This window comes from Spermophilus citellus (genome assembly GCF_964194105.1).
Source record: "Spermophilus citellus genome assembly, chromosome: 1".
NCBI classification, from domain to species: Eukaryota; Metazoa; Chordata; class Mammalia; order Rodentia; family Sciuridae; genus Spermophilus; species Spermophilus citellus.
This window is the reverse complement of record NC_138182.1, coordinates 37,005,736-37,031,867: the sequence shown is the minus strand read 5'-3', so window position 1 is coordinate 37,031,867 and position 26,132 is coordinate 37,005,736. Positions and strand designations below refer to the sequence as shown.

Here is a 26,132-nt window from a genome sequence, read left to right as displayed (position 1 = left end):
TGTTTAAGGATTATGTCATTGTCACATCACTGGGACCTACAGTTAGGGCGAAGTTCTAAAACAAACTGTTCATGTTGATGGTGATTTCACAATGTCCACTTCCCTTCTAAGGAAAGTGACCACGTGTCCCAGTTTAGGACAGTTGTCCTGCATAATTATTAATAGTGCACCCTTATACTCTGAAGAGTCCTGGTTTGCATGACATATTATCAGCTCCCTATAGGCCTAACTCCCTTCAGGCAACCTGCCATCCCCAGATGCCCACAGAGCTTTCTCAGCAGAACCCCCTGGTCCAGATTTTTCTAAACACTCCCACCCTACTCCTTCAGGACCAAGGGACCTAAATGAATCCCTCCTGAGTACAGTGTGCTTGGGAATGGCCTTTTGCTGGCAACGGTCCTAAAGCAGCGAAGTCCACATGAAGGGACTGGAGGTGCATCACTAGAGGTGCATCACCCCCTGAGGCTGCGACTCTAGCAGGGGCCACCTCTTGAAGCTCTCCCTACACATCACTAAGGCCAATGGCCTTCAGCCAGAAGGAGAAGGCTCAGACTAGAGCAAGGGAGGGCAGAGCAACAGGGCATTGGCCACCCTCATGTCCCCAACTATTAAAATCCCTCCTTCTCTGTCCATCACGAGGTAGCAGGCCAAGTCAGCGCCTGGCTGATGTTCTAACCTGAGACAGATCACCCCAGCCTGATCACCCCAGCCCAACTGGTTTCCCACGCACACAGCCAGACACAGGAAGAGATTTGGATGAACAAAATGAAACTTTATTCTCATATGGCATGTAAAGTTTTTGAAGTAGGCACTGTTACCTGACCAAAAAAGTTCCTGACACTTTGAACATCTAAAAGGTTATTTTCTGTACAATTATATAAATATTTTCATGTCTAAATATGAACAATGCTTACAGTCCTAGCAGTTTTAAAATTCAATACAATTAGATTCTTTAGAAAATGATTAGCCTAGTTTCAAAATAAGAAATATTCCCCAAGCAAGAATAAAAGGAGGATACGATGGGGTGGGATCATGGAAGGGGTTAGCAGAGAAGGGAAGAAAGACTGCAAATAGTAAGAGCACAACAAAACCCAAACGTGGATTTTAGGAGATAAAATCCAACAAGACTACATTATATGCAAAAATTGAAAATAACCATCCAAAATGAAGGTGGGATGACCTTGTGACCAACTGCATTTGAAGTTGATATAAATAATACATAATCTGGCAGATTTGCTTTTCCAGGAGCAAGGACATTTTCTACTTTGTTCTTATCAAATAAACTGACATTTAAGGTGGCAGGAGAATTAGAGAAGACTTCAAAGTCAAAGACATTGTGTATATATTGGCTGTGTGAGCCTCGGCAAAATATTTAGCCTCTCTGAACCTGTTTCTTTGCCTGCAAAATGTGAAAAAATAACTAACTTGCTACTTTGTTGTTGAGGGGGTTAGAGATAACCTACAAAATGTACCAGCACTGCTCCTGGTAAATAAGTGATACTCAGTAAATAACTAAGATTATTTTGTATGAGACCAGGCTTTCACTTTGGATAGTCTAATTCTGCCAGGCTGCTCCCAGGTGTCCTGTCAATCACCACTGACTTCAGAGCCTACACCTGGGCTCATCCCTGCTCCTCTGATGTCACACAATCACAAAGTACCACTGACAGGTAAAAGCAGACTTTCCCCTGGGGAGCTGAGGCTGCCCTCCCTCTAGCGCCCACTCTGTGTGCAGAAGACTCCTGGAAAACTGTGCTCTCCTTTCATCGGGGGACAGGTGCTTCATAACACAGGGACACTAGTGACCTGAATGCTCTATTAGACCCTGTGAAGTGACAGGGAGGTTCCTGCACACATATACCTCCCACAGGGCCTCTGTTTCAAGCACCAGAACCTGAGGCAGGGACATCAGGACACCTGGGTCATCAGCACCTGGGCCCCACAGGAAGCTGAACTGGACTCCAGGTCAGTAGCACCATGCACGACTCTGCAGAAGCAGCTCTTAGCAAGAAGCGCCTCTCCTGAGCATGATGAGGGATATGGCCAGCTCCTGGGCTGGGGTGTGGACTAGCAGATTGGCTGGATGTGGGCGTCAGTCCTGCCCCAGATGATGGACAGGCACATCCCCAGTGTCAAGGATGCCAAGCACACATGAGGGCAGAAAAGGGAGAGATGGTGCTAGCAGGAAACAGTAGGCACATTGGAGGTAAACCACGGGCTCAGACGCACGGGCACCTGGACATCATCAAAGAGGCCAGCTGCGAGTTTTATTGGTGTTCCCTGGAGAGGTCCAGCTAGCTTTCTGGTCCTGATGATTTTGTTCCTCATTTCACAAGCAGGCACCCTGAATACTCCCAGCAGAGGAGACTTCTCTCCTCTCTGGAGTCCCAGCAAAGTTCCCACAATGCCAGCATGGTGAGTCCAGGCTGCTTGGCCGGTGCCAGGAAGACCAGGCAGGGAGTCCAATCCAAGTTGCACCTGGGCCAGGCCGTGGGCTGCAGGGAGGGCTGATGGGAACATCCAGGGAATGGGAGTCCTCAAGGTGTGAGTGAGTTTTGCTCAAGCTGCTGCAGCCTGCTGGGACTGTACCTGCTCCAGTGAACTGCAGAGAGTAGATGTGAATCTCCTTGGGGGGAACTGGGCCCTGGCCAGCCCTGGATCTGCCCACCTGGAGCCTTCAGATGTACTGTTCCTCATCCCTGTCATTCAGGAGCAGAGACCACTTGTCCCCACCATTGTCCACTGCGGCGCTGTGCCGAGACAGCCTGTCGGACGTCAGAGAAGACAGAGACACCTGGCTGACATAGCTGACCTGGTCCCATGGTGTGGCCCTGGGGGAGTCCCGTCTCCGGTCGTCCATGCCGACATGCACGCTGACTTGGGACGCGCTCAGAGGCTTCATGCGGCCATGGGCCTGAGCCTCATACCTCTCCAGGTCGGGTTTCCTGTAGCTGGAAAGTAAGAATCCAAGAGCATATGCACCACTCTGCACATAAGTTCTGCTTTTCTTTTTGAAGCCTGGTGAAGGCTCTCATTCAAGTCTTTCAATAACACATGGTATCAAAACCTCACGGGTTTTAAAAGAAAAAGGACACTGAATGCCTATGTTCAAAAAAAGTTCAACTGATTTAGAAACTTCCTATGCAAATACCAACAGGTAGATTTTGCTAATAACTTCAGTTAAGTAAATGCATGAATAAATAAATAAACTCCTTTTTAACAAGGACGAATAACACCACCAGGGATTTCAGCCTGCTTGAGACCCACAGAAACAGCCTGTGAGGAGAAGAGTACGTGACAACTGGGGAGAGGTAAATGACTTGCTCATGGTGCTGACAAATCACTACCCAATCCTGCTCAGGCTGCCCACTGTCACCCAGGAAGCATGCCAGCACCCCAACCTGCTGTGAGCGCACAGGGGCAAGGGCCTCCTAAGACTCTCCAGCAAGTGCTCCTGGCCCAGGACTCACCACTTGAGCTGCAGAGAAGAGAGCACCACAGACACTGAGGAGGCCGCCATGGCCGCCGAGCCCATCCAGGGTTGCAGCACAATGCCAACGGGCATGAAGACGCCTGCCGAGGAAAAGGCGGCACTCACCCCGCAGCCAGGGGAGGCAGGGCCCCACCCTTGGCCGCCCTGTGCAGCACCATCCTTGGGGTGCTCCGAAGACCCTGTGCCCACCGGCCTCTGAGGTGGGCAGTAGAACACTGGGCAGTAGGATGTGAGAGGACCTGGTCTCTTCCTCCTGCCCTTTCTAGAGCCATGCACAAGTGACATCACCTGATATGGGGAGTGGGAACCGCAGCGATGGGGAGGAGCAGGCTGATATTAGACTATAGGTCTTAATAGATGGTTCAGAAAACATGGTCACGGTAAATAGACAGCCGAGCATCTTGACCAGCTGTTTACAGAAGACCAGAAAAGGAGCTTTGGGGTCCTCTGGGCAGTTATTCTCATTTTTCTTTAGAGACACCTAAGGCAGCAGCCAATACCAACTTTTCTACATGCATCCAGCGAGCCAGCCAGCAAGGGGGGCAACTCACTGAGCTCTGCAGAAACCCGGCAGAGGACCCTTCTGGCTGCTGGAGGGGCTGAAGTTGTCAGGGCAGGTGAACACCATGCCTACCTACCTGCTGCGATGGGTATCCCAACCATGTTGTAAATCAACGCCAGCACCAGATTGACCCGGATCCGCCGGACAGTCCTCTTGGAGAGGTGAATGCTGGCCACCACATCCAGCAAGTCATTCTGTAAGGGAGGATGGTGCTGAGTACCGGGCCCTCCCTCCACCTCACCACCCCAGCAACCTGGACGAAGCCAAGCTTACTCTGATGAGGACGACATCAGCTGCCTCGATGGCCACATCCGTGCCACTCCCAATGGCTATGCCCACGTCGGCCTGAGCCAAGGCGGGGGAGTCATTCACCCCATCTCCCACCATGGCAACTTTCTTCCCTTCGTTCTGCAGCTCCTGGACCTTGGCGACCTTGTGAGAAGGTAGCACCTCTGCAAAAACTTTGTTGATACCAACCTAAAGGAAAGGAAATCGATACCCAATGCTAACAAAGCCTCTAGTCACCCTGGTCCCCTCCCCTCAGCCCCCAGGTCGAGTCATTCATGCCAATCAAACAACTTTTGAAGACTCAAGGTCACAGGACAAATAGACCCTCTGCTCCTATCCCTGGTTCAGGTCCCTACTGGTCTGCTCGTCATGGGCTTGGCTGCCTGCACACTTTCCAAACTGTTTATCAGAGCAGCAAATATTGGTCATGTTCCTCTCTTTGCTTCAGTCCCATCGATCCCACCCACTTCCTTGGATACAGTCTAACCTCTCAGGAATCTGCCTTCCACAGTCCTCCTGGGTCTGTCCTCTACCTGCTGGTCTGTAGCCAACACCACCCTCAAGAATGCACCACTCAGCTACTGTTCAGCTACAGATCACGGCGCCACTCTGCGTCCCTTTGGGCAGGCTGCCTGCTCTGTCCTGAGAAGTTCAGTTTTCCTCTCAACACCACCCTCTGCAGTTTCTTCATCTGACAGAAGCAACCCCTCCTCTGGGGAGCCACCCCCAGTCTGTGAGGATGGGGATAAGTTGCTCCTTGGTGACTCTCATGGGGTCCCTGCCCACTTCTACTGGACCCCTGAGCACTCAGCCACAGTGTCAGGGTCCATCCTCCCTGTAGGACCATAAGCCTTTCGTTTCTCTTTGTAGCCGCAGTGCCTGGTGTGGTGCCTGTCCATCACCCTCATGGTGCTTCCTAAGTGAGTGTTTTTAACCAGGAAAAGAGGGCAGATACTCATCAAGTCCACCATTAGTAAGGAAGGCCATGCACCATCAGAAACAAGTCAGGAGAGTGGGGGATGGAGCAGGGATACAATTTCCAGGCATTCACCCTAGAGTCAGGCTGTGTAGGGATCAGTCATCCAACAGTTGTTGCCCTCATGCCCCCAATGCAGAATCAAGGGCCCCTGAAGCACTGCCCAGGACTAAGTCATCCATCTGGGAACACACTCATGAGCTGAGCCAACAGAACATGCCCCAAACATAAAGGTTAGAGCATTTCTTTTGTACCCCCTGAGACCATGACTATTTGGGAAATGGTTAGAGAACATTGGGATCACTTCTCCAGGGATGCACACAGCAGGAAAGAGCAGAAGCAAAACTGAGAACGTAGGTACTGGTGCTTATTTTTTCCCCTGCTTCTGTGAACTTAACACAGTTTACAGTTTTAAAGGAGAAAGATGTCTCTGGCCTCCAGCCGTACCTGGGTGGCAATGGCTCTGGCTGTCTTCCGGTTGTCCCCTGTGATCAGAACCACATCTATACCCATGCTTTTCAGTGTGTGCACAGCCAGGGCAGCCTCTGGCTTGACAGCATCAGCGATGGCGATCATCCCACAGAGCACACCTGGAGCAGACCACCGTGATCAGCCACGGGGGGGGGGGGGGGGACTCGATGGCCCTCATGCAAGCAGGACATCAGGACGGGCTATGGGTCTCATCATATAATACTACACACAATAAACAAAACTCCAAACTGTGTACATAATATGAATTGGGTTCTGTTTTCTTTTTGTTTTAAATCATGTACAATTAAAGTCCGGAAGGGATATCAAGATGTTCATGGTGGCTCCCTGAGGGGCAGGACTATCAGTGATTTCATTTGTTTCTTTACAGCTCTCTGAATTTTCCAGATTTTCCACAAGGTACATAAATTATTGCTTTACAAAGTATCTGTCCCATTATAAGAACTCAAAAATGTTTGCAATTAAAATAAAAGAAATATAGCAAATGTCACAATTGTTCCTTAAAGTGATAGACATCCAAACGAGTAGATCAGTCCTTCCTTTTTTTTTTTTTTTTTTGGTTGAGACGGTGAATCTTTAGACACAGAAGAAGCAGGAGAGTTCTGGGCTGAGAAGAGAATGGGTACAGATGAGAATGGGAACAGAGTGTATGGCAGAGCTGGCTCCTTAATTGTGCCCATTCTGGCTTGAGGAGCTGAGGGGACTGAGGGTTTATAAGGAAAAAAAGAGAACGAGAGAGAAAGACATATTTGGCTGGAGTTTTCAGAATATAGTATCCTAAGTTATTTATTGGCATGCAGTTTTACTATTATTCGCAGAAACTAAACGAACAAAGTGTAGGTTCTGATCTCCTCGAAGCATGTGGCCCAGGGTATAATCTGAGTGCTATGGCACACAGAGCCACCAGAAGCTCTGTGCACATCAACAGGTGTGGAGAGCTGTAGTGCACAGAGCATTTAAAGCATCTGCAGGATGCAGACCTTTGGGGCAGTGGATTTCTGAGCTGTCCGCAGTGATGGGACAGAGGGGTGACTCTGCACTGCCAACTTGGACAGAAGCAAAGATGATGGCAAATAGTTTAAAATTCATGAGCAAGAAGGAAGACGCAAGAGGAGAGGTGGCTCCAAGTCAAGGTGGAGATGGTGAGAGAGAAAGGGCTACAGGACTAGAAAGGAAGAAGGCAAGACAACGTTCTGGAAAACCCAACTGAAAACAGGGGGGAAATACTTATTTAAAAGAAAGAAAGAAAAAGAAAACAGGGAAGAGAGAGGAAAACAAGAAAAAAAAGAAAGAGAAAGATAAGAAGAGAAAGGGAAAGAGGGAGACAAAAGAAAAAAAAAGAAAGAAAAGAAAGGAAGGTTGGAAGGGGGAGGCCTCGTTTTGCCTGGACTGCATTCTTGAGGGAGTGGAAGGAAGGCTCTGGGAAAGCGATACCGTCAATGGCCACCAGGATGGCGGTCTGTCCCTTCATCTCATGATCTGTCATAGCATCACTAACGTCGCTGGAGATGGTTAAGCCATTGCGCCTCATCCATTCGCGGTTTCCGATCAGCACCGAGAAGGTCTGGGGAGCCGCATCTGTGCGAGAGAGACTGGTTATTCCTGCAATCTAGCTTCACCATGAGCTAGAACAGCAGAACAGCTGTTGAACCATCCTAAAAACTAACTTGGTAGGTGTCCCACCATCTGTAAAGGACCAGAGGAAGAGTACACCTAGTGTGTAGGCCATGGGGGGATGCATTACCACAGCGCATTGGCAGAAGGAGCTGTATGTGTGGAAACGCTGTGAAGGTGAACCTCATGGAATGCCCTCAGCTGCCTTTAGAGGCATCTGTTGGTTATTTTTCTGCAGAGATGAGAGGCAGTTGGGTATTTTCCAGAACAAGGCACGTGCTGACCACATTCATTACTGTTTGGTTTGGATGACCCACGGGGAATCAACAAATCATCAGCTAAGTGTTTCCATGATTGTTTAAAAACTATCCCCCAGCCAAGCGGTTCCTTCACTGTCACCTCTAACAGTGTGTGCTAAGTAAGGTGCCATTGCTCTGCCCCTCTCTTGATGCTTTAATGAAAAGGTCGCCCCAGGACTTCAAACATCTAAACCAAGATTACACTGTCAACACACATAGGAAAAAGAACAAGACATGGATTTTGGGGTTTTGGGTGTTATCTATACTCTTAAGGTGCCAGTTGGCAAGTTGTCCTGAGACAGGGACAGCCAGTAGCCACTCTAAGCAGCATCCATTCTTGGCTTGGGCAGATCATTTCTATCACTTCCCTGACTTTCAATCAGCTCTGTAAATACTACATAACCCATCACAGTTCACCTATATGGGCAGGAAACAGGAAGAACAAAAGTAGGTCTCGTCTGAGAAGCAAGATCTATCTGGACCAAGAAAGAGGAGACTCAAAATACTAGATCAGCAAAGCAATCCTCTATGAATCTAAGTCAATACTATTTTAGCCTACCACATGCATCAAAATTTAGATGCAACAAAGCATGCAAGAGAGAGATTGCAGGGCTGGGTTTGTGGCTCACTAGTAGAGCACTTGCATGTGGGAGGTACTGGGTTCGATTCTCAGCACCACATAAAAATAAAATAAAGGTCCATCAACAACTAAAAAAGTATTCTGAGAAAGAGAGAGAGAGAGAGAGAGAGAGAGAGAGAGAGAGAGAGAGAGAGAGAGAGAGAGAGATTGGTTGCAGGCCTTCAGGTATGGGGTACCCAGCTATAAGCCACCCGTCTCCATGGCAGGGAAATCCTGGCAGGCAGGGTGGGCACAGGGATCCCTGTGGTTTGACCCACCTCCACTTTGACCTAGTGGGACCAGCTATGGGCAGATCCAGCAGAAGAAACAACAACCAGGATACCTTTTCCCATAGGAAGGCTGCCAACTTCCTTTGGGTGTCCGGCCCACTGGCTCTGGGGGTGCTCACTGTGGGCCAGGATGCCCTCCACATTGCTGACTTTGCAGCCGATTCCACAGCCTGGCACCGCCTGGAAGTCCATGCAGTATCCCAAGGTCTCTGTTCCAAGTTCCTGTGAAGGTAGTGTGGGAGTGGGGGACCAGAACACAGGGAGGGCAGGACAGAGGCGAGGGAGAAGGCAGAGTGAGGTAGGAGGGATGGGAAGTAGAATTTAAAGCAAAGGTCAGGAAACTGACTCTTAGCTCAGCAATCACTTTTCTCTCATCTGACAGCCTAACACGGTTACTGAACTGAACCACGTTAAACAGCCTAACCCCTGCCTGGACAGATGCCTCGCCACGGTGCAGAGTCTGCAGACCAGAAGGAGGGAAGGCAACTAGCATCGACACCTCCAAGTAAAGAAAAGTTCTTGTATGTTGCAAATAACTTAATGAGAACAATGCAGTAAGTAAGAGTGGGGAGCAAAGCTATTGTGAGGCTATCGAGAGAGAAGTTCCCATGGCTGGACCCTGGAGAGGAGATCGTGAGCTGACAGGGGAGGAATGAGCAGACCAGTAGGTGAAGGACAGCTGAGGGTGATGTCCTCCCCTGGCCGCAGAGGGTGGAGGCGAATGGCGGTGTGCTGACCCCTACAAAAGACAGATCATAACAGAAGCTTCCAGAAGATGCTCTGTCCAGGAAGAGCGGGCAGCCTTTTCTGAAGCCATCTGCACCACATGTCTATGTTTCTGATAACAGCATTGGCTCAGGCCATTTAAAAACTGTCAACACAACATTTGGCACATTCTACTGCCTCCGTGTTCAACTGAAAACAGAAAACAAAACAGGACTTTCCCTGAGGAGAGGAGGAATGCAATGCCTCTCTGTGAAGTGTGTCAAGAATCCTCAGGGCTGTGGCTCCCCTCTGCTGGCCCCTCTGCTCCCGCCCTCCCTGCAACACCCTACTGTGCTGCATGTCCCCTCACCAAGCCTCCTGGAGGCCAGCGTTCTAGGCCAGCCTACCATCCTCTCCCACCCTAGACTCGGGCTCTCGGTGGGCAGAGGGCACTTCCTCATGGGTTTTGTTCTGAGCCCAGTGCCAAACAGATGCTCAGCTGACCACTGTGACGCAGAACTGCTTCTGTGGTGACCTGAGGCTGTGAGGGGCTGACCGTGAGCCCACCTATCCCAGGCAAAGGCCTCTTCCAGGCCAGCAGGGAGGGCGGCTTGTGGTTAAGGAGGAGGATGGGACCTGGAGAGGGGTGCAGCCAGGCTGGGCTCTACATACCTCTTTACAGTATTTGGTGACTGCCACACCCAAGGGGTGCTCGCTGCTGGCCTCTGCGGTGCCCACCACAGCCAGAACCTTCCTAAGGGGAAGTGTAGCCACGTCTGTGAGCAGCAGGAACCGCATGACTCTGGGGACCCCATAGGTAATGGTACCAGTTTTATCAAACATCACGGTCTTGATCTGCCAAAAAAAAAACACATCTCAGTGACGCAAGGTGGATAGGAGGGGCTTTTACAGTCCATTCTGTCTCCAGACAGAGCTTTATCCACTTTCCCTAGGCAGGTAACTTCTTAACCTGACTGTCTGTGGGCAACCCCTGAGCTCAACAACTGCAAACAAACTGATTTCCACCTGCCCGGTCAGAACATCCCCACTGTGGCTGAGCCTTGACCAGATAAAGCTGGACACTCCCTCACCATGCAAGAGATGGTGTGGCACAGTCTCCAGAACTTTTTCTTGTGTCACCTCAGGAGTCTAGCCTCAGAGAGTCCTCTGTCCCCTATTTTCCGTCCAGCCCAGCCACTGTTTTCTTCTGTCACCAAAGTGCAAGAGCCTGTCTAGAATAAAGTCCTCAGGCTCTGAGTTCCAGACAGGAAGAGATAGATATGTGGCCAAAATAACTGGTAACTATAGAGACAGCCATAAACCCATCCCATGCGATCAATGGTAGTTTTGCCCCAGTCCTCGTGTGTCTGGGTTTAGTCTGCAACAGTCACTCTGGGGCACCCTTCCATGGCAAGAGCCTGAGCCCTCATTTCTCAGAGATCAGACAATGGACTGATGCTTCCCCATACCCTATTCAAGGTAGCAGGATGCTCTGCTCAGACAGTGCCCCAAGACACAGCCTTCCCTGGCCAGCAGGCAACACTCTGCGTTTGAATTCCATTGCTGAGTGACAGCTCTTCCTTCAACACTAGCAGCTGATCTCCAAAGATCCCTGCCTCTCAATCTGTCCTGTGCTCTGCAGGCAGAACATCCTTTCCAAGGTGTAACCTAGTTGCCCACAGAGGTGCGTCCTACCCCTAAAGTTCAGAATTCAAATCTTCTAGGCCTCTCTGATCTGGTCTCTCCCTCGACAGCCTCATCCATACACACACATTCATATTCTTTCTTTCTCTGACTTTCTTTTAGCTGATCACTTATTTATTCAGCAATTAACCTCTGAAGGCTTTCAATATGCCAGGTTCCGGGCCAGATGCCGGGGATACAATGGTGAGGAAAAGTTCAGACCCTGATCTTAAGGAGCACGGCTTCCCCAGGACCTTTCCACCAGCTGTGCTCACTGCTGGAACATTCTCCCTGCCCTCTGTTGACTCTTGCTCAACCATCAGGTCTCAGATGCACCTCTGCCAGCCACCTTCACCTGCCTTATCCCTGAGTGTCCCCAAGGCACTGGCAGTTGCGTAATACTCAGCATTTGGCATCTGTCTTCCCCACTACACTGCAAGCTCCTGGAAGCTGGGAACCATGCCCATCCCCAGAACCCAGCATGGGCCCCCACACTGTAAAAATGCTCAGCAAACACCAGATAGATAAATGAAAGTGTGAAAGGTCAGGGCCTGGCATGTGGGACACAGGAAGACTCTTCGTTCACACTGTTGCTCACTGTTCCAACCCCATGTCACAGGTCTCTGCCACTAATCCCATGATATGAGCCGGTAGTTTTCTTCTGTAGCATGATGGCTCACAGATAATCCTGGCTCTGTCACTTGATAGCTGCAGAGACAAGTTGCCTAACCTCCTCCTGCTGCAGTTTTCTCATCTGTAAAATGGGAATAAGTACCTACCACCAAGAGCTGCTGAGGACATGAAATCAATGAAACTCAGGACATGAAAGCATTTAGCTGCTGCTGCCTCGCTGCTGTTGCACCTAACCAGTGTGGCTTCCTACCCTATTTAATTGGCATTGTGGCCCTCAGGTTGCTCTCAGTTTTTTCTCTTATATAAAATAGCAAATAGACACCATTTTCATTAGGATTAAAAAAAAAATGCCAGCTGAGGGAAGAGACTGGCGAGGACCTACCTTGTGCGCCATCTCCAGAGGCTTGCCTCCCTTGATGAGGATGCCGTGCTGTGCGGCCACCCCAGTGCCCACCATGACCGCCGTGGGCGTGGCCAGTCCCAGGGAGCAGGGGCAGGCAATGCACAGCACGGTGATGGACGTCTGGAAGGCAAACCGGATGATCACCTCCGTCTGGGAGATGTGCTTGCTGGGGTTCTGAAGAGGAAAGAGACAGTAGCTGAGAGCCAGCGAGGAATCTCCTGGGATTCTCGTCACATACAAGTGTCTCAGTGGGGTGGCGGAGCTGGTTTAGGAAATAAACACATTCTGTGCTGCTCAGTGAGAGTTCTCACTGCTCCACATCCCAGCTCCTGACTCAATTCCAGAGGCTTCCTTGGAGAGGCAGTACAGCAGCAGAGAGTCACAGAAGAGTCCATGATGGGGACAGAGTGCAGACTTGGGATACAGACCACATAGTTCACGTGGGGATGGCAGGACCTCACATCCCAGGAGTATGAGATGGGACTAGGACACATTCAGGTGATGGAGGGCATTGGGGGCTGCGGGGGTGGACCTGGCTCTAATGCTAACTTTGCCTCTCTGCTGCCTCAGTTTCCACTCACAATGGAGAAGATCCTATTCAGCTCACAGGTTGTTTTAAGGACTGAATAAGGCAGTGTACATATAAACACAATGCATACATACACATAATACAATAATGGGCACAGGAGAGGCATGTAAGAAGTTATGACTCTTACATCATTATAATTTTTATCATTATTACTATGAAAACTTTAAAAATGATTGGTCTCCAAAGAATGGATTCTAAGAGGATAATCATACAAATGGGAAAAGATACAAGTATATTTATCACTGTGCCTGGTTTTGTTTTTGTAATGGAAAAAAAAAAAGCCTGGAAACAATGAATAGGAGATTAGCTGATTAGATTGTGGGCATAATGGGGTACCAGGCAATTGTTGGAATGATGATAAATACCTACATCTACTGACATGGAAAGATACCAGTAACAGCAGAATTTTAAAAGCAAGTACAAAAAAAAACAAGTGCTGCAGTTTTATTCATGGAAAAATTCCTGCCTATAGTGGGCATAGCCTTTTTCAATAATACTGGAAAAATGTTCACCCAAGGGCAAAAAACAGTCACCTAGAGGTATGGAATGTGGAGCCAAATGGGATTTCTTGACTCTAAATGCGATTGGGGATGTCTCATCTAGTGGTTTCTTTGTAAACCCCAAACAAATAAATATGGGTCTATTTTACAGATGTGTTGATACAAACTGCCATTATCGTTTATACCCTGAGATCTTGAATTATCTTGATTTATTTTTTCAAAATGCCTGGTAGCTATGGAGTATAACAAAGAGTTAATACATTCACTTAATTACAGTGAAAAAACACATTTTCTACATCAAGGATACAGACCACAATCTCTTTACCTTCCATTTATTCTTTATTCTTTGATTTTAAAAGATAGGATTCTAAAATAAGGTAATTATGAGGGGCATTTAATTTTTATAGCAATGGTTGTATTTAGGTAAAGATTCGCACTAAGTTATGATGTGATTTTTAAAGAGATAAAGATAATGCAATTTCTTTCTTTCTTTCTTTCTTTCTTTCTTTCTTTCTTTCCTGGGGATTGAATCCAGGGGTGTTTAACTACTGAGCTAAATCCCCAGCCCATTCTATTTTGTATTTTGAGACAGGGTCTAAGTTGCTGGGGGTCTTGCTAGATTGCCCAGTCTGGCCTTGAACTTGCCTCCTGCCTCAGCCTCCCACGTTGCTGGAATTACAAGCATGCACTACTATACATGACACATGATGTGATTTTTTTTTTTTTTTGTAAACCCAGTAATTCTTGTCAAAGTAACACTTGGCATTCTGGTGACATGGGTAGACTTCTGAGGATTTGCATGAGCCCTTCCCTATAGTGATGTTTGTGCGGCAGAGTGATGAGAGAATTTTAAAGGAACATGCAGTACCTCATTTGCCAGCATCCTCCCTGATTTTGCAGATAAAAAAAAAAAAAACAAAAAAACAAAAAAGCCAAAGTAAGATAGAAAAGCATGGAACAGCAGAAAGCCACATATTCCAACTTGTTTAAGACTGAGTCTTCCTATGGCCACATGCCAATGAGCTATTTCCCCCCCCCCCCGAAAAAAAAAAGCAGAAGTTTTTGGCAATCAGGTGTGTAAGCATCCACTGCCAAATTCTAGAAATACATCCACAGGTTACTTTTAAAATCACTGAGGTCTCCTTAGATGTCAGAAAGTGTTTAACTTGGACTTTTTCAAATTTAAGATAGGGAATTTGAGGGGGAAAATGACATTTTAGTAAATGACATGTACCCTAAGAATATCTGATATACCTTCAATTATGGGCAGAAAGTTTTAAAAAGACAACAAATGTATTCCATATTTTTAGTTTCTTACTCTTCATCTCTAAGGTAAAATAAGCTTTGGATTGGTTAGGTATGAGATAAGGTAAAGCATTGTTCCACCTACTGGGCAGTTAGCCAATACTGCTCTATGGGTCACGATATATACACACACACACACACACACACACACACACACACACACACATACATATATATATGTAGCAGGAGCCTGTCCTCAGTCTTACACAATATTGAGTAGCATTCTGGGTTTGTGCACAGATGTAAGTAGCATCCACCTCCAAGTGGTATCTACCTCATTCACGAAAACAAAAAATGTGTCCAGATACTACCAAATGTCCCTGAAAAATCACTGATATACATAGTTTTGTTTCTCAAGCAGATAAGGGTTTTGAGGAATGGATAGCATTTTTCATATTGCTTTTTTTAAGTTCAATAAAACAATATTTCCTAAGGCAGCTTTTTCACCCACATTTTTAAAACTAAAAATGCTCATTCTATTGCCTCACATACAAAGTTAAATAAATATTTGTTATTAAAACCCTCTGCTCATGATGGTATATAAAACCTTTCAATAATACAGGAAAATATCATTGCTTGAAAAAGTGGGAGACTGATGGATGTAGATGGCAAAAAATGTATTTTTCTTGATATCTATTCAATGCTATTATCATGCCATCAAAATCACAAAGTGACCTATCTTAAGACTTAACACCTCAAAACTAAGAATTGAACAATTCTGCATACTGTAATGCTTTAAGCAGCATAACCAAGTGCTATCTGTGAGTGGAAAGCAAACAGCCTCTGTAATAAAAACCTACAGCAGTACATTGGCTGACTTTTTCCTACCCTGATTTAGATTTTGCTGTCAATAAGTGAAGGAAGCAAATAAATAAATGATTAAAGCCCAGTGAATCTAAGACATGAAAGATTAGGAATAATGGCAGTGACTGTTTAAAACGCAACAACCCATACTGCCCAAAGCATTCAACTTACAGGAAAGTATTTCTGAACAACACCAAAATCGATAAAACCGATTATAATCCATACCACCAACGTCAAGGTTGAAATGATGATGATAAATGGGACAAAATATCCACTAAATCGGTCAGCCAGTTGCTGAATGGGAGCCTGTGAAAAGAACATGGAGACCATGGGAAACTGCAGCCTAGGAAGGCACAAGACACCATGAGCACGGTAAGGACTAAGACCCCCAGCTCCTCTTGGCCTGTGTTTACTCATGAGTCACCTCTCAATTTACTGATTCTATGGGCCTCTCGAGCTAACGTTATGCCATGTGTTAAATTTCTTCGTTACCTTTGACATCTGAGCCTCTTCCACCAATTTTACAATTTGAGCTAAAGTGGTGTCGTTGCCCACATGGGTGGCTTTAATGAGCACAGAGCCATGTGCATTGATAGACCCGGCGATCACAATGCTCCCAGGTTTCTTAGTGACAGGCATGGCTTCTCCTAGAGGTGGGAGAAGAAATAACCATCACTCCCTCAGCCCCATTCCATGTCATGTGGCCTAGCAAACACTGTGATGCCCGCCCGAGGGAACGTGAGACATGCCACCTAACCTGTGATGAGGGACTCGTCAGCCATGGTATTGCCTTCCAGGACCTTCCCATCCACTGGGAATTTTCCCCCGGGGACAACCTTGATGATATCACCCCGCTGCACCAGCTCCATGGGCACTTGCTCCTCTCTGCAACAGATGCCACTCAGGTCATACACAGTCACACACCTTCTTGGTCTATCACCAGGTCAGATGTGAGACCAACCACTGGACCAGTCAGTTTATACAGCTGGCCCGCTGCATCTCAGGGTTCTGTACCCACAGATTCAACCAACTTCTTATCAAAAATATTCAGGGGAAATAAAACTTTGTGAATATGTACAGACTTTTTTCTTGTCATTATTCCCCAAACAATACAGTATAACAATTATTTACGTAGTATTTACGCTCTGAATTAGGATCATGAGTAGTCTAGAGAGGACTTAAAGTATAAAAGAGAACACATAATATGCAAATATAACTCCACTGACTTAGGAAGGGGCTTGAACATGGGCAGATTTTGGCATCTGAGGGGATCCTGGAACCAGTTCCCCACAGGGAGCCAGGGATGACTACCCTTGCTTCATACTGAGCAACAGATGGGGCTGCGCTCAAGAGCAGCAGGTGTCGCTGTCACACTGAGCAACACAGATTTCACCCTAAGACATGGGGAATCACTAAAAGACTTCCCACCATGGAGCGATACAACCAGACTTGTGCCTTCAGAAAGCTCACTGGTTTGAATGTGGAAAAATATTTTGAAGAAGGCAAAGCTAGAAGCAGGTGGCTAATGAGGGGACTGCTGTAACACTTTGGGGGAAGAGCCTGTGGTTGCCTGGACAAGTGTGCTGGCCATGGCGGGGCCAGGAATGATAGTCCTGAAGATGGAGGAGCAAGAACCAAGAGGCCAGATGTGCAGATGAAGGAAGGAAAGGGGCCACAGAGGCAGCCAGACTCTGCCCTGGAACTGTGTGGTGGCCCCAGAGGAAAGGAAGCATCTGGAGGGGAGGGAAGGATGGTAGGCTGGGCTTGAGCCCTTGTGAGCTGTGCAGGGGAAAGCTGCACCCAGCAGCTGGGTCCTGGGGTCCACACGGCTGGGGTTTGGGGAGGTGATCTTTCCCAGTGACCATCTGTAACGCAGTTAAGATGTCAAAGACAGTGAAGAAGGTCCAGAAAGGAGACTGAGCAGCAGCAGGGCAGCAAGGGAAGATCCAGAGAGTCATACGTGTAAATGCCCCATCACACAGACCTGGGGTAGAGAGGAAGGGCAGGCATAGCTGCCACAGGGATGGAGGGAAGGAGAGGCCCAAGCCTTGTTGAAAGGAGCCAACCAAAAAGAAACTCCAGTAGTCTTCAGGAGGCACCAAGGACCCATTCTTCTAAGCAGGGTCCCAGAGGTGGGAGGCCCCTGCAGGAGGCAGAGGGGACTGTAATACCTGGCACCCACCATGCGTCATGTTACAGCACGGTCAGCTCCTCAGGAGAGGCCTGGACTGTTGCAATCCAAGTGGCAGAGGGAGGAGCTATGGCCCTGGGAGACTAGGGTGCAACCATGGGCCTGCAGCAACCTGTGAGGAGGGCGGATGGGCATGGCCTCCCCAGAACTGTGCAATAGCAGTGTTAATAGCACGTAGCCCATTCTGGGCAAAGTCAGAATGAACTCTGATCTTCTGACTCCCAGCTTAAAAACTGGTACCACCCCAGTGTGATGGCAGTAGTCAGGCCCACAGGATCACCATCTTTAGAAAAGAACTGAGTTATGGCAAGTACAGCCCATACTCCTTCGGCATCTCAGCTGGCTCGCACCTCCTGGCAAAGACGTTCAGATCATTGGAGCTGCTACAGTGGGGGCCGGGCCGTCAGCAGCACTTCAGACTGCAAGAAGAGGCTAGAGGCTGGGTGGTGGCAAGGTGAGTCCCAAGAAATGGAGCTGTGGCCGGCTTTGTTCACACACCAAACACTTTACTCCTCAGAAAGTCTCACGCCATTAATTTATAAGAGAAAAGAAAGACACCAAAGTGTGTGAGACCATAGAGCCACCAAGGTGGCCAAGCGTGTGGGAGCCCAGCAGTACCAAATGCTTATCCCACAGAATCCCCTCAACTGGGGGACAGGGTGGCGTGGTAGCCAGGGGCCTGTGCCTCCAGGGGCCTGATCCCAGCTCTGCCATGTGCCTGCCGGTGGACTCTGGGCAACTTACTTCACTTCGTTGAGCTTTAGATTCTCCCTTGTGAAAACAGGGATAATGACTGTACCTACCTCACAGGAGGGTCACGGGGATTAATTTGTGTTAATTAGCTAATTAGTGCTGAACAGCATATCTGGTATATAGTATGGAACCAAATCTCAGCTGTTATTATTATAATTATGATGCATAATTAAAAGCCAGCATCCGGGGCTGGGGGCATGGTTGAGTGTAAGCTTAGGGTGTACAAGGCCTGGGGTTTGATCCCAAGCAACCCCACCCCCCATTTCCCCAAAAGCTAGTATCCAGAACAAAACTGGCACTGCTGGGCTTCAGTCAGCCTGCACCCCACAATGCCTCTCTCATCAGCTCTTCCACCCCAAAGGCTCACCAAGGGCTGCTCTGCACCAGCCCAAAAAGCCTGCCAAGCAGCAGAGGCCCTGTCTGAGTCCCCAGTGGTCAGTCATCACAGGACACAGCTGTGGCCACTGGCCTTGGCAACAGGAGGATGTGTGAGAAGTGCATAGTGGGGAGAGGGGTGCAGAGCTTGTCTGTCTTAACAAGGAAGACTCCGGAGTGAGTCATCCCAGATGGAAAGAATCAGCAAAGATGGAGATACCAGAGACCACAAAGAAAAGTGGCAGGAAGAAGCTCCTAAGCTGAGACTGAAGGAGAGTCCCCTGTCTGTCCACTAAGATGGGGTACCATGGCGAAGGCCAGTTTGCAGGGTGAAAGGCAGGGAACTGCCAGGCTGTCTGTGGAATGCCTGTGTCTTCAGCAATCAGAAGTGAGATCACAAGCTAAAGGGAAGGGAGGGGCCCCAGCAATGTGAAGAAGGCCTAGAACAACCACTGCCCAGAATATATAAAAGAGGCCAACCAAGGAGACAGAAGCCTTAATTTGTGCTGGGCGTGGTGGCGCACGCCTATAATCCCAACAGCTCGGGAGGCTGAGGCAGGAGGAACATGAGTTCAAAGCTGGCCTCAGCAACTTAGTGAAGTCCAAAGCAACTTAGCAAGACCTTGTCTCCAAATAAAATATAAAAAACGGGCTAGGGATGTGGCTCAGTGGTTAAGCGCCCCTGGGTTCAATCCCTGGTACCTAAATAAATAAATGCCTTAATTTGTAAACATTTCCATATTATTAAGTGCTCTAAGAGTTGAAATGTGGAAATGTTATGAACAGCCTAGATTATGTCCTAATCCTTACCACTTAATTCCTGTGTAATCCTGGGCCAGCTGTGTAGCCTCTATGAACCTCAGTTTCTCATCTATAAAATAAGAGTAATAACAGTCCCTTCATCATAAAGTTTGCTTTTATTCCTCAAGGGATGGGGCTAGGTTAAATATAAAGAGGTTAGAATAGTGTATAGCAAACAATAAATTTTATAGAAGTTTCCAGCAACGATGACAATTATTTTTAACATCAGGCAACCTTACAAGGAAGATAGATACCACTCCCATATCATTCTTTGGCAAGATGAAGTCTTTCTCTCACTGCTTATCTCAATCCTCCAGATCTTGCAAGGAAGACAGAGTTCATATTCCATGTTGTCTGTGAAGTATCCCTGTCAACCTTTAACCTTCCTCTTCTAATTTCTGGAATACAAATAGTCTATGCCTCTCCTTTGCCACCGAAGACACAAACACCACCTCCAACTCTTGCTGGTTCTTTACTTCAATGCCTTGTTCACATAATGGGTTGAGAGTGTCCCTACCCACCCTCCAGGGTCTTGTGCAGGGCCACCACACGATGGGTGATGGCTGTGTAATATACAGGTGACATAAACGGATCAAGAGCTCTACTGGTGAACCTGACTCACCTGATGATTAAGTTATCCTCGCCCAGGGTCACCACTGTGGCTTCTGTGGCTTGGAGAGACATGAGTTTGGCAAGAGCTTCTGAGGTTTTGCTCTAGGAAATAACCAGAGTGTAAAATGAGAGCTATGTTAACTGCCCAAACCCAGACTGACATTCACAAGCTGGTGCGCTAGGCAGTCACAGAAAGGGGCTCCCCTAACGTGGGCACACCACGCACAGGCCAGGGGGGATGGGCAGTGCTCAAGCAGCCACACGTCTTCACCCCACTGAGTGCGCAACACTTATGCTACGACTGTAGTTCTAGGAACTCCATTTCAGGTTCAAAACGATATCAGTCAGCCCTGCGGCCGTTTTCTTTTCAGTTCCAACTAATTTCTTACATGAACTGAGCCCCACTTTTTTATGGGGGCCATTACACTGCTAGGTTCAAAGCAAGATGTTAAAAATGACAAGACCTCAGAGTGGAAGTATGGATTTCTAACTAATAAACTGTCTACTCGGGCGCTGAGAGACCACGTGGGCCCTGACCTGAAGTTCAGTGTTCTTTCCATTACACAATATGCCCAAACAAAGGTTTTAATAATTAACCAGATTAGCTGGGATTTCAGAAGTAGCAACCAATTTGGAGATTAGTGACCGCAGCACCTAATTATATGGTGGTTTCAGATTTCAACCTTTTCCTGTGTATAATTAGCAATTCTCACCCTGCATTCAGATGGATACAGATCTGTGTTACTGAAGGACTAATTCTTTCCTTAACCAGAAGCTACATATATCTACCTTTGCCACGTGTTCCAGCCACCGCCCTAGGGCAATGAACACAAAGAGCATGGGGGGCGTGTCAAAGAAGGTCACAGGGCTCTTCTCAGCCTTCTCAGCAATTGCGACCACCAGGATGACGATGGAGTAGGCATAGGCGATGCTCGTGGCCAGTACGATGAGCACGTCCATGTTGGCTGACTTGTGTCGCAGAGATTTGTAGGCCTGGACGTAGAAGTACCACCCACCGAGGAACTGGAAGACAAGGAGAGCAAAGGCTGCTGACAGCCAGCAAAGAGCTCCCTGCGCAGCTGGAACCTGGAGCCCCTCAGGATGGCAAATATGCGAGGTGGTGCGTGCACAAACCTGACATCCCTCGTCCTCAGTGACTGACATTTTTGAAATACACTTTTTGATTCAGGCTACAGAAATGGATGATCAAAGTGTGTGCAACCTTTATAAATGTCCATCCACAGGAGAATGGTAAAAATGGCTCATTGATCCTGTGGACGGAGCTAAGCAATCTCTAGAGAGAAAGTGGTATATCTGCAAACCACTGGCGTAGAAGATGTCTGGGAAACATGGGTAAGTGAAAAGCCAGTACACAAGAGAGTATCACATATGATCCCATCTCTGTTATAAGCCTGTGTCTGTGTTATGTGAACATGTACACACACACACACACACACACAGACACCCAAATACGTGTTTTCTCTACACAGATGATATCTGGGAAGGTACATGCCAACTCCTAATGATACTCCTAATGATCCTAATGGTGAAGTAGTATCTTCCCCTTTGCTTCTGATACCTCAACATGGCCCGTGTTGACTACAATAAGTTTAAGTTACATTGCTATTATTTTTTTTATTGGTTGTTCACAACATTACAAAGCTCTTGACATATCATATTTCATACATTAGATTGAAGTGGGTTATGAACCCCCAATTTTACCCCAAATGCAGATTGCAGAATCACGTCAGTTACACATCCACAATTTTACATAATGCCCTATTAGTAATTGTTGTATTCTGCTACCTTTCTTATCCCCTACTATCCCCCTTACATTGCTATTAAAAAGAAACTATTAAAAAGTAAATTCAGCCTACAAATGCCTGTAAATAGTCCTAAACATTCCAATATTAACTTAGGAGTTCAGTTTTATACTCCAAAATATGTGCGTAGAGCATACACTTCCCACCAAAAAATGGATCACCACCATAAGTGGATGTTCCATGAAGCCAGCTTCTGTTGAATTACAATTTGCTCATAGATAAGAAACACATCTTTACTTTGCATGATAGAATGTTCAAGAGGGTCATGAGCTCTGGGGGCTTCTAGCTGCTGCTTCTAATGACACAGGTAAATTAAGCTAAAGAGGAAGCAAACCAATCGGGATACATGGGGTCACCAATCTTGCTATAGAGGAGACTGCTGTTCTAAGGAGGTTTCAATCACCTGCAATCAATATGAAACTTACACTGAAACTGAGCCACTCACATTGTTCTCCACATCAAAAAGCCCTGCCCCTCCTGGCTAGTCATAAGATGGAAATAAAAGCAGTAACCGACTGGAAGCAGGGCAGGCAAGCCTAATAGTGCAGCTTTGGGGCTATGTTCTCAGCTTCTGGGCCTCAGTTGCTGCACCTACAAACTGGAGGTCATATACAGTTGTGTGAAGGCCTAAACATCTCCCAAATCTCCTTGCAGTGTTGTTTAGACCTTTAGATTATCCCACAGATGGCTGGGTCATGGAGAGACTCCCAGGCCCCACCTCCTGCCCAATCCTGTCCCCTGGTGCATTACTAGAAGTTGGGCGTGCACCTTTTTGTATCTTATCTGTGTGGAGAAAACACACACCTATGTGTATGTGTATGTACATGTTCACATAATACAGACACAGACTGTTAATGGGAGTGTGGGATCATATGAGACACACTGAAACCAAGCTAAAGGGTTGTGTAGAGCCTAAGTAGGCAGAGCATCCCTGGGGCACACACAGTCATGGGGAGCAGAGGTTTGCTTGGCTTTCTTATACGCACCTGAACAAAGGTACACAAGATGAAGAAGATGAGGTTTAGGATGGACAGCCCTGGAATGATATTGTGGTCCAGGACCATCACTTCTTGGGAGTCCTTGCTGGGGATTAACATGTAGATCATTATACCCATGACCGGGATGCCAAACACCAGGCTGCATAGGAAAGACTTCTTCCACCTGGAAGCCACACAGCAACACAGACACATTAGACAACATTTATCACTTGGATGATGGGCTGGTCCCACCTGAGGACTTGGTTTAAGATGTGCCTTTGTCTCATGGCTGGGACAGAGCACCAAGGTCAATCTAAAGGCCTAAATATTGCTGCAAGGACTTCTGGGAGATGTTTAAGCCCATTCTTGCCTTCATATAACCAATAAAGGACCGCTAATTTATAGGTGCAGCAACTGAGGCCCAGAAACTGAGAATTTAGCCCCAAAGAGGCTAAGGTCCTCCATCTATGGCTAGCTATAAATCTTTTTTAAAAATGCAATCTTATATAAATTCCCAAAGAAGGAGCGGGGGGGGGGACCCCTAGGCAAAAGCAGTGTATTATATAAGCTTGCTTACATATGCAACTTTTAAACAACTATTTAAAATAAAGTCACTGAGAACAGTAAGGCTGTCTTGAATGCAAAAGTCTGAAATTGGGAGTCACAAATGACAGCTGTAGTTTCTTGTTATTTGTGACATAAGTGAAAATTCCAACCAAGCAGGCTGGAACCTTAATTTAAGGCACTTCTACATCAAGGCACCTTAAGCAGGGCCTGCAAACCACCAGCCTGTGAGACCCAAGTCCTGTGCACTCAGCTGCTGCCCAAGGCCCTGGAGAGTCCAAGTCTGCTTGCTTTCCAGATGCCTCACTGCCCCAGGGATGCCAATAGGACCAAACCACATGCCTCCCTGCTGGCCCCTAGAGGACCCCTTGCCCCACAGACTCCTTCGGCCTAGCATAGCTCCACTCATTCCCTAAGCTTCAGCTCATGGGTCCCCTGCTTGGAGCTTTCCCAGACCTTCCCAGAGTCCACCTAAACCACTGCTGTCAAAGCTCACTCATTCTTTGCCTGCCAGACCAGGAACCCCTCTGAGGCAGGGTCCACGGTCTATTAACCATCCCCAGCACTGGTCACAGTGCCCTGCATACAGTTGTAGCCTTTAAGTTTGATGAAATAATAAAGGAGTGGCCATCTGAAACAATAAATGACTCTTTTAGGTCTCCTGCTTCTCTATTTTCTTTCTACTTGGCCATGATGTCTGTCCCCAGATCCTAGTTCTAGAACCTCTGCCAACCAAGTCTGAAAATACTGTAAAAGAAAAACCTGGCCCTCAATCCCAATTAAAGCATTATCCAATCTGCTAGGTGGCTATCAAAATTAATTTAAATTAATTTTAAATTAAATTTTAAAAAATTCGGTCCCACAGTCAAGCCAGCTGTATTTCAAGTGCTCACTAGCCACATGGGATACTGGCCACTATCAGTGCACACACAGGATGCTGCCACCATCGCGGAAACTTCCACAGACAGCAGTGCTTCAGAGGGCTAATGTCACAGGGTAAAGGCAACGGACCCAGGTAGAAGTCACCCAGGGAAGCAAGGACAGCAGGGACACCAACAAGCCACGGAGACATTTGCACAGTATGAGCCACAGTCAGCGGGGAGGGGAAGACACATAACCAAGAGCTACAGTTTAGCTTTCATATTCTACCTACTGCTTTATTTCCATCTTGTGGTCCAAGTGATGAGCGTTGGGCTTTCTCTGGGACAGGGAGGCATGATAGCCGAGTTCCTTGTTATTAAAAAGAGAGGGGCAGGGAACAAGGGGGGAAGGTACTTGTTAAAACATGCATTGGCAGAAAGCACTTTACAGCCCTGGAAATTATAAAGCAAATCTAAAAAGTGCCTCAGAAGATCAGTGGGTTTTCCTCTCACAACCTCTTTACCCAAATTGGCCAACAGATCCTGTTCAGAGGTTCAGCACCAGCTTACACTGAGCGACCACACCATCTGTAAGGAGATGGTGTCAAACGGTGATCCCTGTCCCTGCTGTCGGCAAAGGGAGCAGGCTCTGGGAAGCTAACCTTGCCAGGCAACCCCAAATACCTTATGGGGTCTAGCACCCTCACTCCACACATGGGGACATCGAAGGTCAGAGGGGTTAAGCACTTTGCCCAAAGTCATGGCACTACTCTGAAGAGCTGAATCCAGAGCTTGGGTCTCTAGGCCTCCGGGCCAGGCTCCTCCTCCACAGGGAACTCGGCTCCCCCTCAGCATCTGGAAGCACGGCTTCTGCTGGGCCCCACAGAGGCTGTGCTCAAGCACTTCTGCCACCACTGGACCTGACTGTTTTGTCTCTGACCCTCCTTATGAGGACACCCAGGGAAAGCTGTCAAGAAATGTCTTGTGGGGCTGAGGCTAGGGCTCAGCAGTAGCACTCTTGCCTGGCATGTGTGAGGTACTGGGTTCGATACTCAGCAGCGCATATAAGTAAATAAAAAATAAAGGACTATCAACAACTAAAAAAAATTTTTAAAAAAATTAAAAAAAAAAAAAAAGAAATGTCTTGTCAGTCAGCACAATATAGAGTGGGGCCCAGAACTGTGCTGTGACTTGTACACAAATACTAAAACTCTTAGATGTTCTAAGACCAATGTTTTTATTACCAATATCGGTCTAATTATATTGTGAAAAAGTGCTCCAGAGATACAAGCATGGAGACCAGGCAATAATCTAATATTCTACTATTCCTCAAATAAGGACAGAGAGGATGATGCCCACAGGCTGGGGAGAGGCAGACAAGGGCACTAAAAATCAGACAGAGATGAATTCAAAGGCACCACCTAGGATTCTCCTGCCCATCTACCCCATCAGTCTGACTCCTCAGCATCACCAATGCCACGTTCCTTAAGATCCATGGCGTAGTAGAAATAGAAAGGCTGCTGAGCTTGGAACTGAGAGATCTGGGTTTGAATGCTATCCACCACCTGTGAGCTGGGTACTAGTGAGCAAAGTCCTTAACTTCTCTGAGGATCCTTCCTCATTTCATGAAGCAGCCATGCAGGCGGCCTCCATGGGTGAGGCCTCCTGAACCTCAGCAGCAACAGCAGCAGCACTGCCAGGTCACAAGGCTCTGCTGGCCATATGACAGAAAGCACCTCTCTATAAACACATGTACACAATGAATCAAAGATGAAGGATGAGCTGGGCGTGGTGGCGCACAACTGTAATCCCAGGGGCTCAGTGGCTGAGGCGGGAGGATCTCCAGTTGAAAGCCAGCCTCAGCAACAGTGAGGTGCTAAGCAACTTGGTGAGACCGTGTCTCCAAATAAAATACAAAATAGAG

General features: G+C 47.5%; 1 protein-coding gene across 4 annotated transcripts in view; it reads right to left on the bottom strand.

Moving 5' to 3' along the window:
- Positions 1-777: 777 nt before the first annotated feature.
- ATP7B (ATPase copper transporting beta) overlaps positions 778-26,132 on the bottom strand; it is a 76,986-nt gene continuing 51,631 nt past the window's right edge. For 3 of the 4 annotated variants that reach the window (XM_081266344.1, XM_081266346.1, XM_081266345.1), the window contains 16 exons: positions 24,502-24,578; positions 22,794-22,968; positions 20,774-21,007; positions 19,995-20,086; positions 16,010-16,137; positions 15,745-15,899; positions 15,424-15,558; positions 12,034-12,228; positions 10,008-10,190; positions 8,684-8,852; positions 7,243-7,386; positions 5,767-5,909; positions 4,329-4,532; positions 4,132-4,249; positions 3,471-3,573; positions 778-2,951 (listed from right to left, as the gene is read on the bottom strand). In XM_081266344.1, coding sequence (XP_081122470.1) covers positions 2,678-2,951; positions 3,471-3,573; positions 4,132-4,249; positions 4,329-4,532; positions 5,767-5,909; positions 7,243-7,386; positions 8,684-8,852; positions 10,008-10,190; positions 12,034-12,228; positions 15,424-15,558; positions 15,745-15,899; positions 16,010-16,137; positions 19,995-20,086; positions 20,774-21,007; positions 22,794-22,968; positions 24,502-24,578 — 2,529 coding nt within the window. In that variant the 3' untranslated portion in view covers positions 778-2,677. Of the gene's footprint in view, positions 2,952-3,470; positions 3,574-4,131; positions 4,250-4,328; positions 4,533-5,766; positions 5,910-7,242; positions 7,387-8,683; positions 8,853-10,007; positions 10,191-12,033; positions 12,229-15,423; positions 15,559-15,744; positions 15,900-16,009; positions 16,138-19,994; positions 20,087-20,773; positions 21,008-22,793; positions 22,969-24,501; positions 24,579-26,132 lie in introns of those variants that run through there. The other variant, XR_014018793.1, reaches the window with a different exon arrangement.